The sequence below is a fragment of the Morus notabilis genome, unplaced genomic scaffold, assembly GCF_000414095.1.
Source record: "Morus notabilis unplaced genomic scaffold, ASM41409v2 Scaffold1202, whole genome shotgun sequence".
In the NCBI taxonomy this organism is placed as follows: domain Eukaryota; kingdom Viridiplantae; phylum Streptophyta; class Magnoliopsida; order Rosales; family Moraceae; genus Morus; species Morus notabilis.
The window spans coordinates 1-19,639 of NW_010358070.1; the positions used below are offsets into that span (position 1 = coordinate 1).

The 19,639-nt window shown below is 37.0% G+C and overlaps 1 protein-coding gene across 3 annotated transcripts; it reads left to right on the forward strand.

Moving 5' to 3' along the window:
* Window positions 1-6,860: 6,860 nt before the first annotated feature.
* Window positions 6,861-17,049, forward strand: LOC21391931 (formin-like protein 20). Of its 3 annotated transcripts, XM_010091580.2 has the most exons (17): window positions 6,862-7,105; window positions 7,739-8,442; window positions 8,522-8,743; window positions 8,821-11,165; window positions 11,358-11,487; window positions 12,122-12,193; window positions 12,697-12,795; window positions 12,958-12,999; window positions 13,253-13,333; window positions 13,434-13,484; window positions 13,633-13,714; window positions 14,511-14,605; window positions 15,135-15,206; window positions 15,293-15,409; window positions 15,566-15,634; window positions 15,726-15,792; window positions 16,099-17,049. In XM_010091580.2, the coding sequence occupies exons 1-17, from the start codon at window positions 7,033-7,035 to the stop codon at window positions 16,248-16,250; spliced, it is 4,473 nt and encodes a 1,490-aa protein (XP_010089882.1). In that variant the 5' UTR covers window positions 6,862-7,032; the 3' UTR covers window positions 16,251-17,049. The 3 variants fall into 3 exon arrangements, with proteins under 3 accessions (XP_024017066.1, XP_010089882.1, XP_024017067.1); XM_024161299.1 differs by lacking the exons at window positions 6,862-7,105; window positions 7,739-8,442 and having other exon boundaries at window positions 8,601-8,743; window positions 8,856-11,165; XM_024161298.1 differs by lacking the exons at window positions 13,633-13,714; window positions 14,511-14,605; window positions 15,135-15,206; ... (2 more) ...; window positions 15,726-15,792; window positions 16,099-17,049 and having other exon boundaries at window positions 6,861-7,105; window positions 13,253-13,341; window positions 13,434-13,452.
* The last annotated feature ends 2,590 nt before the right edge of the window (window positions 17,050-19,639 follow it).

Below are 19,639 nucleotides of genomic sequence, written 5' to 3' on the forward strand. Positions count from 1 at the left end.
GTGTCCTTGTTCCACATAATCTTATTATGCGAAATACACTCATTCAATAACTTGCCATATTAACAGTGCGGATAACACCGTTCTATTCTAAATAGGAATGACATGTATTAATAATGTTTTAATTAAAGATTCTGAACTTTAATTAAATTCATTACGAACATTATTTTTTATTATTATCCTTAAACATTATCCTCTCGTATATAACACTTATATACAATGTTTAAGGTCACATAAATAATCATGTAATTTTCATTGATATTCATAAAATATTCATAAATATATGCACATAAAATAATGAATAAACTCTTTTATTAAATAAATAATAAATGTCCTATTACATCTCATGCTTTTAGGACACCATTCCCAACATTTAGTTCGATCCAATTTGAATCCCGCTTGGGGGGTTTTCAGAATTAATCGGATTAAATACAACTGGGTGATGGAGAATTCCCAAAAAGCCTTCCTTCTGTCCTTTTGGAAGCTTAAAACCCCTAAGTCCATGCCTTGGAACCTCTTTCTCTTCATCAAGGTTGATTCTCAGTGTTTTGACTCCAACGGAGGCTCTACCCGCTCTAGACATGCCTAATGAAGGCTCCATCTGTGGCATGTATGTCTCCCAGAGCATCTTTTTCATATCCAAGTATGCCCAACAGAGCCTTTTCTGTGTTAAACATCCTTCCTTTGGACTTCTTCTCGCCCAGCTCACTATCGGAGCAACATTAGATTGGAACGTGCTAACTCTTTTGAGTAGTTTCACCCCGAGCAGCCTTCATTTGAAGCACGCTCACTGTCGGAGCAGCTTCATTCGGAGCAACTTTTGTGTCAGAGCCAACTTGACGGTTGCTTAGCCAACATTCTGTAAACCATCTCTGACAAGGTCTGACATACGACCAGACCTCCGAAAGAGGAAGTCAACGGAGCATGAAATTGTGTCAAACACTCTTGAGAATTTCAGACTTTGGAACTCTTCATGTCAACTTCAAACCGGAACTTTGCCTCTAAGTCTTTCCATTTTTAGATCTTTCCTTTGTCAATCCAGAAAGTCACCTCACCACTTTGCTCCAAAGGGAATTGTGTGTGCAGATCTCTGTCAAAGCACCGCCGATTAGGCTTCGGAGCCATCATGAACTTTTCTTACAATTTTCGGACCAGCTCTTTTTCAACCCCGGAAAGGCTTCTGGTAACTTTGCTCCATTTTGATCGCGTATGCAGACTTCCTTCAGAGCGCCACCCCTAGAGTAAGTTCCCAAAAGTCTTACATTTCATTTTTGGCTAATCTCCTCTTCAACTTCGGAAAGGTGTCAGAAGGCTTTGCTCTATCGGGATTGCTTGTGCAGGCGTTCGTCAGAGCATGTCGTATGAACATCCAAAGATGCCTCTAAAATCCTACCAACTTCACCTATACACACCTTCATCTTCCTCATTCCAGATGACCTGAAGACTTGAGAGCTATGAGCCCCCCTCTTTTGACTCCTATTATCTTCCACAAGCTCTCCCATTTTTCTTAGATCACACTCTCTAGACTTATTTAGTCCCTTGTTACAGAGACTTGAAGTTCTTCAAGTTCTTCAAAGCTTCCAAGTGTTGACAATCTTGGAAACTCTCCCAAAACACTTTTTAATCCATTTCTACCACCATCACAAAGTTCTTCGATGTTTTTTTCACACATTTCCCGGCATCTTCAACTTCCTTTCCTCCATCTCCATCAACTACTTGGTCACACCTTCCACCATTCTTCATCTCCAGAGTTCTTTTATTTGTGTTTGCGGATTCTCTAACATATTTTGCAGGACATTTTCGTCATTTCAACAATAAAAGGGTCCTAAGACACATGTCCTTCGGCCTAATTTGGGCCTAACTGACCCCACTTCTTCGTTGGATGTCCTGGCATCATCATCTACTTTGAAGCTCGGCCACGCCAGATCTGCTTTTGACAAACTGCATGCTTACGCGTGTCAACTCCTGACACGTCAACCTTCAGAATCTACCAGACTCCAACAGTGTGATGTCCGCAATAAAAAGGATTACTATTACTTTTGGCAATTTGTTGGTCATCCTTGATGATTGCAATTATGAATAGAATTATTTATCAATTCTTTAATTATATTTTTAGATAACAATTAATAACTAATACATGTATATTTGTGCTAAGAAAATTTAGTCACACTGTTTTATTTTTTTCCTTACAATCAAGATTATATATTCATTTTAATGTGATTTTGAGCATATGTTTACAATATAGCTAATGTGGTAGATTTTTATTTTTAAAACTATTTTTATTTTTTATAATTCTACATTAAAATCTATTTTTTTAACTATCCACAAGTATTATTTTAGCCGTTAAATTAAGTTTCCAACATACTAATTTATGGTTGGTATAATTTTGGGTCATGTGTAATAAATTTTTAATGAAAATAATGATCAATCAGATTGTTGAAATCTTAATTCATCGATGAAATTTATAATATTTATCAATAGTTAAAATAAGAAGATTAAATTCTACCGTAGAAATTTCTTATTGTTTTTTTTTTCTTTTTTTGTATTTTTTGGTATTTTTTATTTTTTATTTTTTATTTTTATTTTTTTTTTGCTAATCCTACTTTTTTTTTGTACTTAACTTGCAATGCTAAACTTCCTTAGGCTGAAACTTGATGGTACTCTACATTTGGTGTACGATTATGAAATCTTCATACACATAAATTTTGCTTAGTTCTCACCCTAGACTCTATAAATACGTATAGAGCGACGTTACTTCCTGGCCATCTGTTTGTTTGGACGGTGATGATGGGAAGCATACCGAGATTAAACAAATATCATGCCAAAAGAAAGCAAAGTGAGGGCACAAACTTGGAGGGATCAACATATTGGGGTTAAATTCTACTATCTCGAGAACCACCAAAATTCAGTGGTCTCCTCACACAAATCGAAAGTCTTATATATATTCACACATAACTCAGTATCTTATTGGGCGAGGACATTTTCACTATGTTAGGTACGCACACAGGGGATAATAGCACCGAGTTTGACGGAGACATTCCACGTAAGCGACGACGTCGTTTCCATTAGAAAGGCCTTGTTTGGCACTTTCATAAAATAAAGAAACGAAGAAACGTTTTGAGAAAAATGCTTCTGATTTTGTTGATGTGTCAGGAAATGTGGACAAGGGACGAAGCATAAAAGATAAGCAGAGACAAACAGTGAGATAACGCCTCCAAAAAAAAGGTGACACTAATCCATTTGAACAAAAAAAAAAAAAAGTGTCCTAACCCAAAAAACATTTTGAGTTAAGGCTTGTGGGGATGGCCATAGTATGCTAGGCGACGATTGTCAATTAGAGAAGTGAGTAAAGCTAGGCGACGATTGCAAATTAGTGAAGTGAGTAAAGGGTTGTTCTCAAAGGTCTCCTCTTGGCCTTTTGATAGGGTCCCGTGGTGGTCAAGGTATAGGTCGTTATAAAGTGTCCAACATGTATCACGTGAGACGCTCACTCGTAAGTGTTCAGAGTTGTCAGAACGCCTTTTTATCTAATATATATATATTTTTTTTGTGCGCGCATGTAAAAAGATATAAAAGTATGCATGGTCCCATGATATGACAAACAGTTAAAACTAACACAATATATGTGATCTTATGTTGGGATAAATAGTTTAAATTATTATTGTTAGATATTAAGTTCGATAATTTAGCATGCTTATAACAATGGAAAAAAATAAACATTAGTGGTTGTTGCAGATCATTCTCTCAAAACTTTCAAGTGGATTCTCATGTTAAACATACAAAATCACTTGATCCGATTGAGAATTGCTAATCAGATCAATTGTATTCATAATGATTGACACTAGTAAAATTCTCAAAAGTCGTTAGCTTTAAGAACACTGCGTTTATGATAAAATTGTTTTCACCAATTTTCAGGTACGTAAAGGTAAAACTACTACAAATTGTCTTATTGGGGCCTAGAGAACATCATTTCTATGATTATTATTTATGTCGCAATTCCCATCCTCTAGATGAGAAACAATTATTTTCATATGTAACACGTATTTTTTCTTTTTTGTGTGTGTTGAGAAAATTTTTTATAATGTGTTAAATTGGAAAAAAAGTTCTATTATGCATGCTAACTAAATTGAAATAAGACTAGCAAAATGACATCCTTTTGAAACTTGAGGCAAAAACTACAAGCATGAAAAGATTAATCTTATAGTTTGATGTGACAATTGGATTTTTTTTTCTGGCCAGAAGATGTGACACTTAAATTATTATGTTTTCTTGTTGGTCCATATATACGTATGTATTTTTCGAGAATGTCAAAAAACATCGCCATTTAAGGTTGGTTTTAGTGACACGTTCCGGGAAAACAAATCATAAAATTAAAAGTTAAGAAACAATAATGAGTTAGGTTCACATAATTCAAGTGTAAATAAATATATTTTATCCAAAGGTGTGATTCAATTTAGAGTCATATCACTTGTATTATTCACTTCATAACAAAGATTATCAACTACCAAAACCACAATTTATCCATATATTGCTTGGCACGAGGAAAAAATATTACACATTTCTTTCTTTCTTTTTTTTGGTCTAAGGAAAAACTAAATTTGATTTGATACGAGTCACTCTCTTAGTTAACCAAACACGGTTCATTTTTATTTACTTCCAGAAAATTTCCAAAAACCAAAAACAATATAATAATGCTACTGATAAAAATGCCTTTTTTATAATATAATAAAAGATATGAAAATGAAAACAGTGAAAAAATAAACACAATCCAAATAACCCCGGATTCCAAACAGATCTTGTGTTATTAATTTATTTTCTATATTCATCTATGATTCTGAATCATGATTCATGATTTTTTACAGTGTTTTTCTCTCACAAAAAATACGCATAAAATGAGAATGATTCTAAATCATGATTCTAAATACATAAACTAAACGTCCTCTTAGATACGCATGCCTATGTCCAAAGAAAGACACTCTCTCTTTAGGAAAGAAAAAGATTGTTATGTCTTTTCTCTATTTTTGAATTATTATCACTAATACTCTTAAATTTTAAGGTCATTTCAGTTTGTTCTTTACATTTTAAAAACTTTCACTTTACTTTCTAAACTTTAAATTGCTCTCAGTTAACCTCTTATGTTGTAATTTTTGTTAAAAACGGGTAGAAAAAAGAGAGTAATGAAGTCACATGATATTTATATTTGAATTTTTAATAAAACTAAATTGATAAAAACTATATAGCCACACTTAAATGGGATGAATTTAAAATTTAAAGGACAAAGTGAGAGTTTTTAAAATTTAAAAAATCAAGTAGGAATGACCCAAAATTATTTTAATGATTCTGCGATAGTTAAATAATAATTTAAGAAATAGCACCCAAACTTTGACATTTATCTAACTTTGACCCTAATTTTCACTTTCACATTGCATATTTAAGCTATCATACAATTAACCCTCCGTCCTATTATGTAACATTACACGTCAGACGTGACCATTTTCCATTCAAATACTAAGGGTCCTTTCGGCAGAGATCTTGCTTTTATTTTTAGCTGGTAGAAGAAGAGAAGTAAAAGTTGTGACTTTTTAGTAAGTATTTAAAACAAAGAGCTTAATAAATCAAAATGATTTTTAAATTTTTTAATAAATAATAAAAGTGTTAGAATTAAGTTATAATGTCTTAATTAAACTCTGGTATAAGTTTTAAAATTTATTCAGAAGTGTTTTTTTTAGAAGTTATAATTTCTAACTTTAACTAAAAACTCTTCTAAAAAACTAAAATACTTCTACAGATCATTTAAACACTTTTACAAGTAGCTTTTAGAAACCTGTACCAAATATGCTCTAATTGAAGTTGATTGAGCCACGAAGAGACTAATTACATATACGTCGGCCTCGTTCACTTCACTGATTCGAGTTTTCAGTTTTAAGTTTCTACAGTAAAAAGCTCTCAGAAAATATCATATCTAACTTTTTTTACTACGGTAAAAAGCTCTCAGAAAATGTCACATCTCAGCTCGAATTGAAAACTCGAATTCGCGAAGTGAACGAGGCTATGTAAAAGTGAAAACCGAATGATAAAGCGGGACAAATATCAAAATTCAGGATGATTAAACAACGTTAATAAGCACTAATGGTGACAAATACCATAGAGTAATAGAAAGTATATCCCGTAACATTACATTCAGAGGCGTGACCTATCTTCTGAGAGTTTTCAGTGCTTCACAGCGGTGTTCTTAAGCATTTTTTATTTATAATAAAATTAAGTTGCCACGTGTCATAATTGCCACGTGTCAGACCACGTAGATACGACTGTTGCCAACCCAAAATTCAATTTTCAATTTTTTCAAAAAAGGAAAATCCTTAATTTTTGTTTTGCTTTGTAAGAAGTTGCAGAGAGGTAATAGTCAGGTAGAGAGAGAGAGAGAGAGGAGAGAGAGAACCAAAAGGAAAAAAGGGAGCCGGTCCAAGACTATTCTTCTTCTTCTTCTTCTTCTTCTTCTTCTCAGTCCAGTTCGCTTCTTGTAATTTTATTCTCTCTCTCTAAATTCCCGAGAAAATGCTCATTCCTTTGAATTCCTCGTTCGCCAGTCCAGTTCGCTTCTTGTAATTTTATTTTCTCTCTAAATTCCCGAGAAAATGCTCATTCCTTTGAATTCCTCGTTCGCCTAATCCCCAAATCCCAACCCACATTGCCGTTCAATTTTGGCGATTTTCCAAGCCTCTAATACTTTTGTAACTTCAATCCCTAACACACCTGAATAATTTCGAATTTGTGCTTTCTTTGAATCTGTAATTAATTCGGTTGAAGCTCAATTCCAGCACTGTTCGAATTTTCCTGTTCGATTTCACCTGTTTTACGTTGAATTTCTGTTTGGATATTGTATATTTTTTTGGTTGTTTCTATTTAAGGAGGAAGAAAGAATTTGGGAATTGAAGGATCTCGGTCTTCATTTTTGGGGATCGGAAACTTGATCTGGTCGGTGGTTTGTTGAATTGATCGGTTTGGATCGGATCCGGGTAGAAACAGCGCCATCCGATGGCGCTGTTCCGACGGTTCTTTTATCGGAAGCCGCCGGATCGGCTTCTGGAAATCTCCGAGAGGGTCTACGGTACGTGAACTTTTGTAATTCTAATATGAAAAGTATGCATTTTTCTGGTTATTTTAGCTGAGGAATTGCTTTTCACCAGCTCAATTTTCTATTTTTGAAACTTTTGTGTTGGTTTGGGACAATGCCACTGTAGGATTGAACCGAATTGAGTAGTTTTGCTTCAGAAATTTAATGGGGGCTTGGTCAAGTTGTCATGTGTCTTGTTTCACTTTTTTTTTCTGCAATTGAATTATTTTGAATGGTGGGAAAAGGCAGTTTGGAAGTTTTCATGAATGTGTATGATACTAACTTGACTAAGAGGAAGATTAGGAAGTAGACAATAGTCAGTACAATCCATATTTACTTGTAGCCTTAGTGCTTAAACAAACTGATTCTCTCACTCTTCCTGAATTTAGAAGGTTTTAGAATTTATTCAGGAAATGAAACTGAACAAGCATTTTTTCCCCTGCTTTTAGTGGCTCCATTATCTTTAACTTTCATCTAGCATTGTAATGTTTGTGTTTTCGGGTTGCGGAATGCGAGGGCAATTCATTAGCGCATGCCACATAGTTCGTTTTAATTCAGCTTATATTGTTGATTCCTAGTCCAAAATTTTGAGTTCAAATGTTTCTTTTTCTCTCTCTTAAAATGCAGTATTTGATTGCTGCTTCTCCACTGACGTGTTGGAAGAAGATGAGTACAAAGTTTACTTGGGTGGCATTGTACCGCAGCTGCAAGACTACTTTCCTGATGCTTCCTTCATGGTTTTTAACTTCAGAGAAGGGGTGAGGCGCAGTCAAATATCAGACGTGTTGTCTCAGTATGACATGACGGTTATGGATTACCCTCGACAATACGAGGGTTGTCCACTGCTGCCGCTGGAGATGATCCATCACTTCCTTCGGTCGAGTGAGAGCTGGTTGTCATTGGAGGGGCAACAAAATGTGCTGTTGATGCACTGCGAAAGAGGTGGATGGCCCGTCCTCGCTTTCATGCTTGCGGGTCTTTTGTTGTACCGAAAACAGTACACCGGGGAGCAAAAGACCCTTGAAATGGTATACAAGCAGGCTCCTAGGGAACTTCTCCATCTGTTGTCTCCTTTGAACCCACAGCCTTCTCAGCTGAGATATCTTCAGTACATCTCTAGAAGAAATTTGGGTGCTGATTGGCCCCCTTCTGATACGCCTTTGTTTTTAGATTGTCTGATACTTAGATTTATACCTCTTTTTGACGGGGGCAAAGGTTGCCGGCCTGTTATACGTGTCTATGGTCAAGACCCTTCAACACCAGCCAACAGAAGTTCTAAGCTTTTGTTTTCAACGTCAAAGACGAGAAAACAAATTCGCCATTATGGACAGGTACTGAATTTCAGAATTGAAGTTAAAAAATTGATTTAAAAAAAAAGAAATGAAGTATTCTTATGAAATCTAACTGCAGGCAGAATGTATGTTGGTGAAAATCGATATTCATTGCCGTATTCAAGGGGATGTTGTTCTTGAGTGCATCCACTTGGAAGAAGATCTTGTACGTGAGGAGATGATTTTCAGAGTTATGTTTCATACAGCATTTGTACGTTCTAACATATTGATGCTTAATCGCGATGAAATCGATGTTTTATGGGACGCCAAAGATCAGTTCCCTAAGGAGTTTAAAGCTGAGGTAGGTTGTTAAATATTCTTCTCTGGTTGTTGTTCTTTTAAGGTGTTGAAGTTGAAGCATACTCATATCTGTAACAGGTACTTTTTTTGGATGCTGATGCTGTTGTCCCCAGTGTCACCACAGTGGTGGCGAGTGAAGATGGAAATGAGACAGAAGGTGCTTCTCCAGAGGAATTTTTTGAGGTCGAGGAGATTTTTAGCAATGCAACGGATGGGCATGAAGGGAAGGGTGACTTTGATACTCCTAGGGCTCGCGCTAGCGCACACGAAGATTTAGTTCATAAAGAGGTTTGGAAGGAGGATTTTGATCCTCATGCATTCCAAGACTGTACATCAGATGATGGAAACTACAAACAGGATAGAAGGGTGGATTCTAAGTTCGGTGCAGTAAAGGACATTGCTGTGGATGATGTAAAGTATAAGCTGGATGAAAAGGTGGATTCAGATTCTAATGAAGTAAAAGATATCGCTGTGGATGAGGGTGATACCAAAACAAATCGCATGTTAGTTGGTGAGGTTAGACATGCCATGACTAAGGAAGTGACGGGAGATGTTTATGAAAAGTTGGAAGAGATGGAACATAAAGTTGATGACGAAGATACTGCTATACAAAAGAAGTTAGAATCCAAGGGTCCACAGCACAAAATGAGTGTTGATAGACAAAAATCCGACAAATTACAACCTGCTGCAAGGAAACAGCCAACATCAAATACAAAACCAGCTGCAGATACAAGTGTAACGAAATACAAGACTAAGCAGCAAGAATCTCCGGGTAAAACGGCAAAGCCAGCAGTGTCTAGATGGATACCTTCTAACAAAGGTTCTTATACCAATTCATCGCATGTATCATATCCTGCCAATGCCGTGCATGTATCACATCCCCCATCAAGATACAATAGTGCTCCTGCAGCTTTTTCCGGGTCTGCTACTTCAAAGGATTCTAATGCAAATACAAAATCTAGAACTTCTTCTCTTGCTGGCACTCCCTCAAATATGGTTTCTAATGATGTGGGAAATGAGCTGAAAAGTCCTACGGATAGTGCAAAGCCTTTAGACACTTTACAAGAGAAGGTTACCAGCCAGGCATCATCAGTCCAACCAGTCCAAGAGACAACTTCTTCTTCTCCAGGTTCGGCAGTGGCACATGTTTCCGGACAACAAATAGTGCCCCCTGCTCTTCAATTGTCTTCTACAGCTCCACCTTCCCCGCCCCCACCCCCGCCCCCGCCTTTTTATAGTAGCTCTTTCCTGCATGTGCGTCCTGTCCAAACTCCATCATCATCCCAATCTTTGCGGGTAGGTACAGTACCACCTCCTCCTCCCCCTCCACCACCACCACCACCACCATTTCAAAGTAGTAATGCAGCCTTTTCAAAGCCCTCAACTGTGTCTTTGCCTTCACCTCCACCTCCCCCTCCGCCTCCACCACCCCTTCCTTCGTCCACACCTCTTATGTCGTTTGGTAGACCTTCCCCACCACCACCACCTCCTCCTCCTCCCTTTGCATCTAGTAGGCAAAGTAGTGGGACTCTGTTGCCTCCATCACCATCGCCCACTAGCTGGATGTCTGTATCTGCCCTTGTTGGTACGACAACTTCTCAAGCTCCACCTCCACCTCCACCTCCACCTCCTCCTCCCTTTTCCCTTAATGCGTCAAGTACATCAAAGCTTAGTAAAAATGGAGCTGGAGTACCAACTCCACCTCCTCCACCACCTCTACCACCTTCATCTATGCGTAGTACGCCTCCACCACCACCGCCACCACCTCCCTCCCTTCCTTCACGTGGAGCTCCACCTCCACCACCTCTCCCTCCTTTGTCTGGAGCTCCACCCCCACCCCCACCTCCACTTCCTTCACGTGGAGCTCCACCTCCTTCACCACCACCTCTAATGCGTGGAGCCCCACCACCACCACCACCACCACCAATGCCTGGAGTTCCACAACCACCACCACCTCCAATGCGTGGGCCACCACCACCGCCACCTCCTCCAATGCGGGGTGCACCACCACCGCCACCACCTCCAATGCGTGGGACGCCACCACCAACACCTCCTCCAATGCGCGGTGCTCCTCCTCCACCTCCACCTCCAACTGGTGGAGGCCCACCTCCTCCACCTCCACTACACGGAGCACCACCTCCACCGCCTCCACCAGGAGGTCGTGCTCCTGGCCCTCCAGCTCCACCTAGACCTCCAGGTGGTGCACCTCCTCCTCCTCCCCCTGGCGGTGCCAAGGGAGTAGTTGCTGATGCAAGAGGCCTGCCTTCAGCGAGGGGGCGTGGGATGTCACGACCTACAGGGATGGGGGGTGCTGCTACTGCGGCTCGAAGATCCTCCTTAAAGCCACTACATTGGAGCAAGGTAACAAGGGCATTGCAAGGAAGCTTGTGGGAAGAATTGCAAAGATATGGGGACCCTCAAATGTATGTCAACTTCTGTTAGTTTTTATCGTTGTATCATTCAGCATTCGCAATACATTTCGATTTTTCAAATCCTTCAGAATTAGCAATGCATTTCTATTTTTTAACTTAAGTAGCGTAAATACATGTGCCCGTCTCTTTTTGTTTCATAATTCTTCCTTTCGTAATAACTGATGCAGCGTTCTTTTGTTCCAGTGCGCCAGAGTTTGATGTGTCAGAAATTGAGTCTCTCTTCTCTGCAACAGTCCCGAAACCTGCTGAATCAGGGGGTAAAGCAGGAGGGCGACGCAAGTCTATGGGATCCAAAACTGATAAAGTCCACCTGGTAAATTCATACAAACTGAATATCTTTGCTTAATGATTTGTTACTGAGAGAAATCATGCTGGTCAAATGTGATTCTTTTTGTCAGGATTCATACTAATGATTCCGTGTGCTTCATTCTTCCCCCCCCCCCCCCCCGGGGGTTGGTGCCCTTTATTCAAGTATATTTGAGCAGCGCTCTAGCATAAAGATTGCAATATTGTCTGGAATTTAAATAATTGCTCTCTTTTTCCCAAGATCTTTTGAAACACCTTTTTATCCCTTTGTGTGCGCGTGTATACACCTGCATAGTCTCAAATATTCTATCTCTATTCTGTTAAACGTTGGATGTAGACAAAGGACAGAAATACTTTGTAGAAGTTTCCCAGTGACTTGCCAATACGCATTTATTTGGAAATAAAGTATACTAGTTTTTCTATTTGCTAATCTTAGAAATAGAATGGCTTTTATTAATTTAGTTCGCACTGATGCTACTTATTTATAGTTGTTACAAAGGTGACATTGCTTCCAGATTTATGCATTTATTTATTGGTAATATGTTTTATTGTCATTGTTATTTTTTGCACTCAAAGGTTCACAATTGTAGAGCTCTATCAAGTATCATCTAACCTTCCACCTTTCATGTTACATGCTGTAGATTGACCTCAGGAGGGCAAACAATACGGAAATTATGCTCACAAAAGTTAAGATGCCACTTCCTGATATGATGGTAAGGTGCTATAGTTGAAACTCTTGGTCACTTGAATAATCTGGAAATGCAGATAGTTCTGATCCCTCGGAGAGTTGGACGTAGATTCTGGTTGTTTGCTATTGAATTTGACATACATGATAAGTGGGCTAGTCAATCTAATGCTGTTCGTGGCTTGTTTGTCAATTTTTCACTGAACATATGTGGTAGCAAATAGCGCTTTTCAACCTGGGGAGACAGTATCGATTTAGCAATCTTGCACTATCTGACAAAGAGTAGACCTGATTTTATTCTTCCCATTTTCTTTTTATTCTATATATATCTGCCACAAATATTCTTGCACTGTGCCTTTACTTTTTGGCTTTTATTTTTTGAGGGATAACATGTTTTTATGCTTTCTTTCTCTGCTGCATCTGTCCTGAAATTGTTTGAACTGTTCCTTTTATTCTGGGTTTTGATTATTTTCGAGTGATAAGGTGCTTTTGATGAGTGCCCTTTTAACGTATGGATATGCGTCTTGTCAGGCTGCAGTACTAGCAATGGATGAATCTGTATTAGATGTTGATCAGGTGGAAAATCTAATAAAATTTTGTCCGACTAAAGAAGAGATGGAACTTCTAAAGGTGAAGCTTTATTGAGAATTACACTATCATTCATTAGCTAGTCAGTGATTGAGTTTCATATCGAAGAGATTAATTGCTATGTTTACGTGCTTTTAGAATACAACAGTTTTATTTGTTTACTCTTTAATTTGCTTGGTCATAATCTCTCACTTAATTATTTAGGGCTACACAGGCGACAAGGAGAACCTTGGAAAATGTGAACAGGTAATCTTTACTTGCCTTGTTTGTTAGTGTGCAATATGAGCTGCTTTATTGTTGTTGGTACCATCCTTGCTGTTGCAGAGAATGAACAATTGATTCGTGTTATATGTGGTGTACGTCATTCTTGTCTAATTGAAATTGAGCCATTGTGCTTGTCAATTTGAGAGCACACATAATAATCTTTTTCTTTCAATTTTAGTTTACCTGGAGAAAGTTTTGAAAGTCATTTGTTGTGTTCTATCTTTTATGGTTTCAGTATTTCTTGGAGTTGATGAAAGTGCCTCGTGTGGAGTCAAAACTAAGAGTGTTTTCTTTCAAGATTCAGTTCAGCTCTCAGGTTTGGTGGTATCTTTCATGTTTCTCTTATGTTGGTTATATAACAATTTTGTCGTTCATCTTATTGGCACAGTTGTCTCATTGTCAATCTGTTTTTATAGATCTCCGAATTTAAAAAGAGTTTGAACACTGTGAACTCTGCATGTGAAGAGGTATTTTGCTGCTTGTGATAAGTAATTCCATGTATTCTTTTGGCTTTCTAGTATCTGTGTTGAATTATGTAGTCTTATGCTACTTGAATTCTTAAAATACATTTTTAAATCTCTGTTTTGACTTGGGTTATTTTTCGCTGCTTAATAGGTCAGGAATTCCTTCAAATTGAAGGAGATTATGAAGAAAATTCTTTTTTTGGGTAACACTTTGAACCAAGGGACTGCAAGAGGTAAGGATCTACATAGACCGTTTTCTATCCTTGTTATAATTATTTTTTTCTTGATTTGCGTATGCTGGAAAATTCTGTTTCATCTCTCATGTAGATGCTAGTTTTTCAGTAGAGAATTTTATTAATTAAACACGCAAGTGTTGTGAGAGATTTGATAATAATAACAACTGGTACATTGGATATAGAAACGGGACTACACTACAGCTTAAGTGCTACAGACACGAAGGGCTAAGGTTTTTCTTTTTTTCTTTTTTTTTCCCTATGTACATTGTAGTCGGGAGAATGCTTTCTAGTATTGCTTGTTTAGAGAGGGCTGCTGCTACTCTGTTCTTTATATTCTCTCTCTTTTCTTTTATTTTTTTTTGGAAAAAAAAACATAAATTCTTTAGTTTTATTATTTAAAAAAGAGGAAAGAAAACGATTACACCTGATCTCCGGGGAAAAAAGGGTTATACTACGCATCCATGAGAAGCACTAGTTTTTTCATCAATCGGAGAGCAAGAATTTATTTGGTTGTACTGCCTTACACTTTGGATAATTGTTTCCAAATTTATAAAATAGACGTAAATTGGACTTGGTTTACCAGTCACCTGTGCGTTTGATTCACAACTAGTACCTCAAGTTGAACGAGAAAGCAATTATGTTGTTTTAATTGCAATATTGTTTTTAACTTACCGTTTAGTTACCAGGTTATGAGGATTGTGATGGCTTCTTGGTTTAACTAAGATGAATTTATTATTTCTAGCTCTTTGTTATGGAATGATAAACAATTTCGAAATGATTCTAACTTGTACAGGTTCGGCAATTGGATTCAAATTGGATAGTCTTTTGAAGCTTAGTGATACACGTGCTTCTAACAATAAGATGACGCTCATGCATTATCTTTGTAAGGTATGGTTCTCGCATTCTTATAAGAGCAAATTTTACATCATAAACCAGAGAACATGAATTTCTTAAAAAAAAAAATAACAATAATAATAAAACAATAGTAGCCAACCTAAAATTAACATGTCAACCTAAACTCATGGATAGAGTATAGGATATCCCTAAATATTCTCGGTTGCCCAAGTTGCATCTCTGTTTGTCATGAGTTAAGAATTCTTTAAAATACATGGGCACTCAGAATTGTTCTCTGAACAATAACTAGAAGGCTTCTTATATTTCTACCTGATGCAGATTTTTTTTTTTTTTTTTTTTTTTTTTTTTTTAAAAAAAAAAAAAAAAAATATGCATCTCGAATACAAGGCTCTTCATATTCCAAATTGTTTCTCCTCAAGCCATTTGGCCTCATTGTCTAATTGTTGAATAATACATGCCTTTCTCCCAAATGTTGTTGCTTATGAGTTCATCAATGTTTTGTGTACAAAAAAGGACATTGTTAAATGTTTTGAATCTGAGATTTGGTTTTCATTTGCTCTAGGGTCTTGCTTCCAAGTCACCAGCACTCCTTGATTTTCACCTGGACCTTGTCAGCCTGGAACCCGCAACAAAGGTGCTTGTCTTTTGATTATGTTGTTAGTTTTAATCTTTAGTAATGAAGATATATTTACATGTTAAAGGCATCTTCCTTCCATTCAGATACAATTGAAGTCTTTAGCAGAAGAAATGCAAGCAATAATTAAGGGATTGGAAAAGGTCAAGCAGGAGTTGGTCGCATCAGAAAATGATGGTCCTGTGTCTGAGGTTTTCCGTAAGGTATACCTTCAGCATCTATGAAGGTTCATCATATATATCCTTCAATTGCGTTTTAGATCAATTTCAGTACTCATCCTTTTACTCTCTCTCTCTCTCTCTCTCTCTTCTACCCCCCCCCCCCCCCCCCCCCCCCCCCTGTAATTGTTGATATTACAGACACTGAAAGGATTCATTTCTGTTGCTGAGACGGAGGTGGTTTCTGTAACAAGCTTATACTCTGTGGTGGTAAGATGCAGATTATCTAATATCTTGTTGATTTTAGCATTTGGTAGAGCGTTATGGGACCGGTGTATGATCATTACCCTTTGGTCAACAGGGTAGAAATGCAGATGCACTTGCGTTGTATTTTGGTGAGGATCCTGCACGTTGCCCATTTGAGCAAGGTTAGTTCTGGATTTGACATTATCCTATGTACATCGTAACATCTTAGTTATGCCTTCATGGAGCATTGATTTTTGCCTTAGTAGTAGTAGTGTGTTTAAAGAAAGACAAAAGGACCAGGATCCTGGGAAAGAATGAAGTATATCACTATGGGGTTATTGCATTCCACTATAATAGTCATAGTTTAATTTTCATAATTCTAGATGAATCTTAACTGATAATTTTCCTTTTCTTCTTTCTTTTACCAATGTTTATGCGGTACGTGTGAATATAATGTTCTCACGTTAGCACTGTTTTGTCCAATGCAGTGACAACAACTCTCTTAAACTTTATAAGGTTGTTTAGAAAAGCACACGAAGAGAATTGCAAACAGGCTGAATTGGAGAGAAAGAAAGCAGAAAAGGAGGCTGAAATGGACAAGGCCAAGGGCGTTAACCTCACAAGAAAAACAGCAAAATAGGTGGTGATCAAATTTTTTTTTTCCCCCTTCCACCGCGTGCGAAACGGAGTTCCTACCGCCGATCAGAGGTTTGCTGCAACGTTACTAAGTTGATGGCAAAGCGCACATTGCACTAGGACCATCCTCGGATGCATCCCTTTCCCCGGTATCGGTGCAAAGGTAAGCCCTCCAAGGTGATTTAGACGAGGGGAAAGGGCTAGCTGAGCCTGTAGACCACAAAGCACAAATCTTAGCTGTACACGCGTGACAAGTTACTGTTCAATTGGATGATCGCGGTCAACTTATGACATTAGGTATCTCAGCGCATCGGAACAAATTGAGTGGTTTACCACCATTGCCTGAGAAACAAAATGTTTCTTCACATGGGGGTAATTGCCATCTTGATGTTGGATCTGGCCGCAGCCCCAGCCCCTATACGACCGTGCCGAGAGCAAGTCTAGGCGACACGGTTTTCTCAGGCTTCCACCATTCATTTGACATAATTTTTTCTTTTTGTCCAGCTCCAGAAGATTGGGATTGTAAAAATGCACTCTTTCTGGCCCGTGTACAAAGTTCTAACCCCTTAGTGTAGAATTTGATTCATTTTCCTGTAACATATGATTTAGTTGCCCTTTTTTTCCCCGTAGTTGAAATTTTTGATAGGAGCCCCCGTCAAAAGATAGATGTTTGTATAGAGTTGTAATTTTAGAAAGGAAATTAGAAAAAGACGGGTTGTAATTGTAAAATAACTGACAAATGTAGGCTGTGAGCTAGAAACTGCTTGTTTCTTTTATATCTTTATTGTTATTATTATTATCTAGTCAAAAATCCAAAATATTTTAATTCATGAAACCTCAAAAGTACAGACCCCCTTGATTCTTTTATCTTCATAATAATATCCACTCATTTGCTTGCTTGGGAGTATACTCCCATTACCTTCAACATTAAATTCAATGTCTCTTTTACACTTTTTCAGCCAAAAAAAAAAAAAAAATCAATGTTTCTTTTCCTTTTAATCCTCTTAACATGCAAATGTGCTTTCATTGACCTTAAACATGTGGATTCTTGAATAGCAACTGATGCCCATTGAAGCACGTGTATAAACAGCTCAACCGCCATGGTATAATGCGTCTTGCAAAATTCCACTGCCACGTGGCCTATTACAAAGAATCTTATTAAAAAAATGCTTATGGGAACATCATATTTATATCGCTACCTATTAATAAAAGGTAAGCCCCACACTTGAGTTTAATATTATTGGTCTATTTTCTTTTATTTAGGATTCTTATTATTGAGTTTTCTGAATTTTAAGGTCATATTCCGTTTGTCTTCTTAATTATCTCATGAATTTTAAATTAGTCCCATTTAAGTTATTTCATAAAGAAATTTTGTTAAATCAAACCGGGAAAAAAAGAGTTAAGTGTAATCATATGATTCTCATCTATTTACTTTTGATAAATATTCAAATAAAAAGATTATATGACTGTATTATTTTTTTTTTTTATCTGTTTTTAACAAAAATTTCAGCAAGAGTTAAGTGCGAATAATTAAAAATTTAATAAACAAAGTGAGAATTTTAAAATTTGAGGAGCAAATTGAAAATGACTCAAAAGTTCAAAACACTCTGGTGGTAATAATACTTATATTGATGACTCATGTTCAAAATCACGGATGCAGTATGGCATTGTTCTATCTATGAGAAGCAGTTCAAGCTTGAAAGTCAGGACCCCAAAGGATAGATCGTTGGCCTACTTGCTTCTTCTTCTGCTGATCAACGACCACAAAGGAGTACAGCAAATACTGACAATTTGTGAAGGACGCTCAAAACACTTTTGGTTTTGTTGTTTTCTTCATTGGTTTCTTTCTTTTTGAGAAGGAAAGTTCATGAACATTTAATTCCAGATGGAATGTACATATTGTTTGTATTATAGGACTCAATAGATTAGTCTCATCTGTGTCATGGATCCCATGAAAAATAACAGCACAGTAAGTGTTTTGTCAAAACTATGTTGCCTTCTAAGCTTGTCGTTTTGAAAAGTATACATGTTTCTTGCCAAGCAATTTCAACTCCAAAAGAAGATGGAAATTGAACTCAAATATATTATTGTTTTGAAAAGACTTAGCCAGTTGAAGCAACTAAATGTTCCTCTCTTTTCCTGTTTTGTGGTTTAAGCAAAAAACTGAACAACTTGTTGGTTTCGTGCATTACAAAAACATCGTTTTGAAATTCTCATTGTTCATTGTTTGAGACTTTCTTGCCCAATTATCTGAATTGCGTATTACGGTTGGAGACTAAATATGGCTCTAGTTGAACCAAAAGTAGGTCAAATCCTAAAAGTAACTCAAGGATCAATGTGCTCTGTGGTTACTTGATTATCTTGTCACTCGGGGGGTATCACAAACTTTCGGTTTTTATTAATTTTTTTATTTATTTGAGGGGACAAACTTTTGGTCATATAAACATCTTCTTGGAAGCTGGTTTGTACTTTGTATAGGGAGGCTAGGAACAACAAGAATTAAAACAACAAGGAACTTGCAAATGGTTTTTTATGAAGAAAATGTGTGTTGGTTGGTTGCTTTCTCACAACTGAAAGAGTTAAGAATTAAAAAAAAAAAAAAATCATTTTCCCACTGTAGCACATTGGTTAAATAAAAAAAATGAAAAAAAAATGTGTCATAGAGGGAAATTATTACTACCGATTTCTCAAGAACTCAAAATTTGTCATGTAAAATTGTGTCGATCCCTCTACAATATTCGTTTGTCCGCTCAAATTCTACTCTTCAGTCTTCATCGAGTTGGCTTTTCTTAGATGGCTGGTAGTTTTTCTGTACAATGGCGGGTACAAGCAGCCCCCAGGTTTGAAGACCTATTTCGAATTTCATAACTTTTTTTTTTTTTAGATTCATATTCACTAAAAATCTCAGAGTAAAGATGAATGGATCCCTTGATAACATTTAGCAGGTCCCATAATTGACATTAAAATTTGTGATTGGTTAAAAAAAAATAAATAATGAAAGTTAGTATAGCTTTAGTTACAAGTGTCGTACATTTTTTTAATCATGATCCATTGGTCTTTCCCCAAAAAAAACAACACCACCAATAATGACGATGATGATGATGATGATGATGATGATGATTCATTGGCCTAATGAAATTGCAGTATTTCATTACAAAACGAAAAAGCTCTGATCCAAAGAAACCTATGTATTATTCACACTGTAACAAGGAGAAAAACTTGGTAAAATCTGTATACAATTTCCTTTCGTAACAACTATTTTGCCTCTCCTGTTGTGGGGTATATCCCCCCTGCAGGTCCTTAAGTGCTGGAAATTGCTTGGAGCCTCTCCAAGCAAAAAAAAAAGAAAAAAAGAAAAAAAAAAGATATCAGTATATCCTTGCTAGATAACAA

Excerpts from the sequence above, each read along its gene's own strand:
- LOC21391931 (XM_010091580.2), top strand. The coding sequence starts at position 7,033 with ATGGCGCTGTTCCGACGGTTCTTTTATCGGAAGCCGCCGGATCGGCTT. Across the intron at positions 14,606-15,134 it reads TCATGCATTATCTTTGTAAG|GGTCTTGCTTCCAAGTCACC; the intron begins GTATGGTTCTCG and ends CATTTGCTCTAG. Across the intron at positions 15,793-16,098 it reads ACGTTGCCCATTTGAGCAAG|TGACAACAACTCTCTTAAAC; the intron begins GTTAGTTCTGGA and ends TGTCCAATGCAG.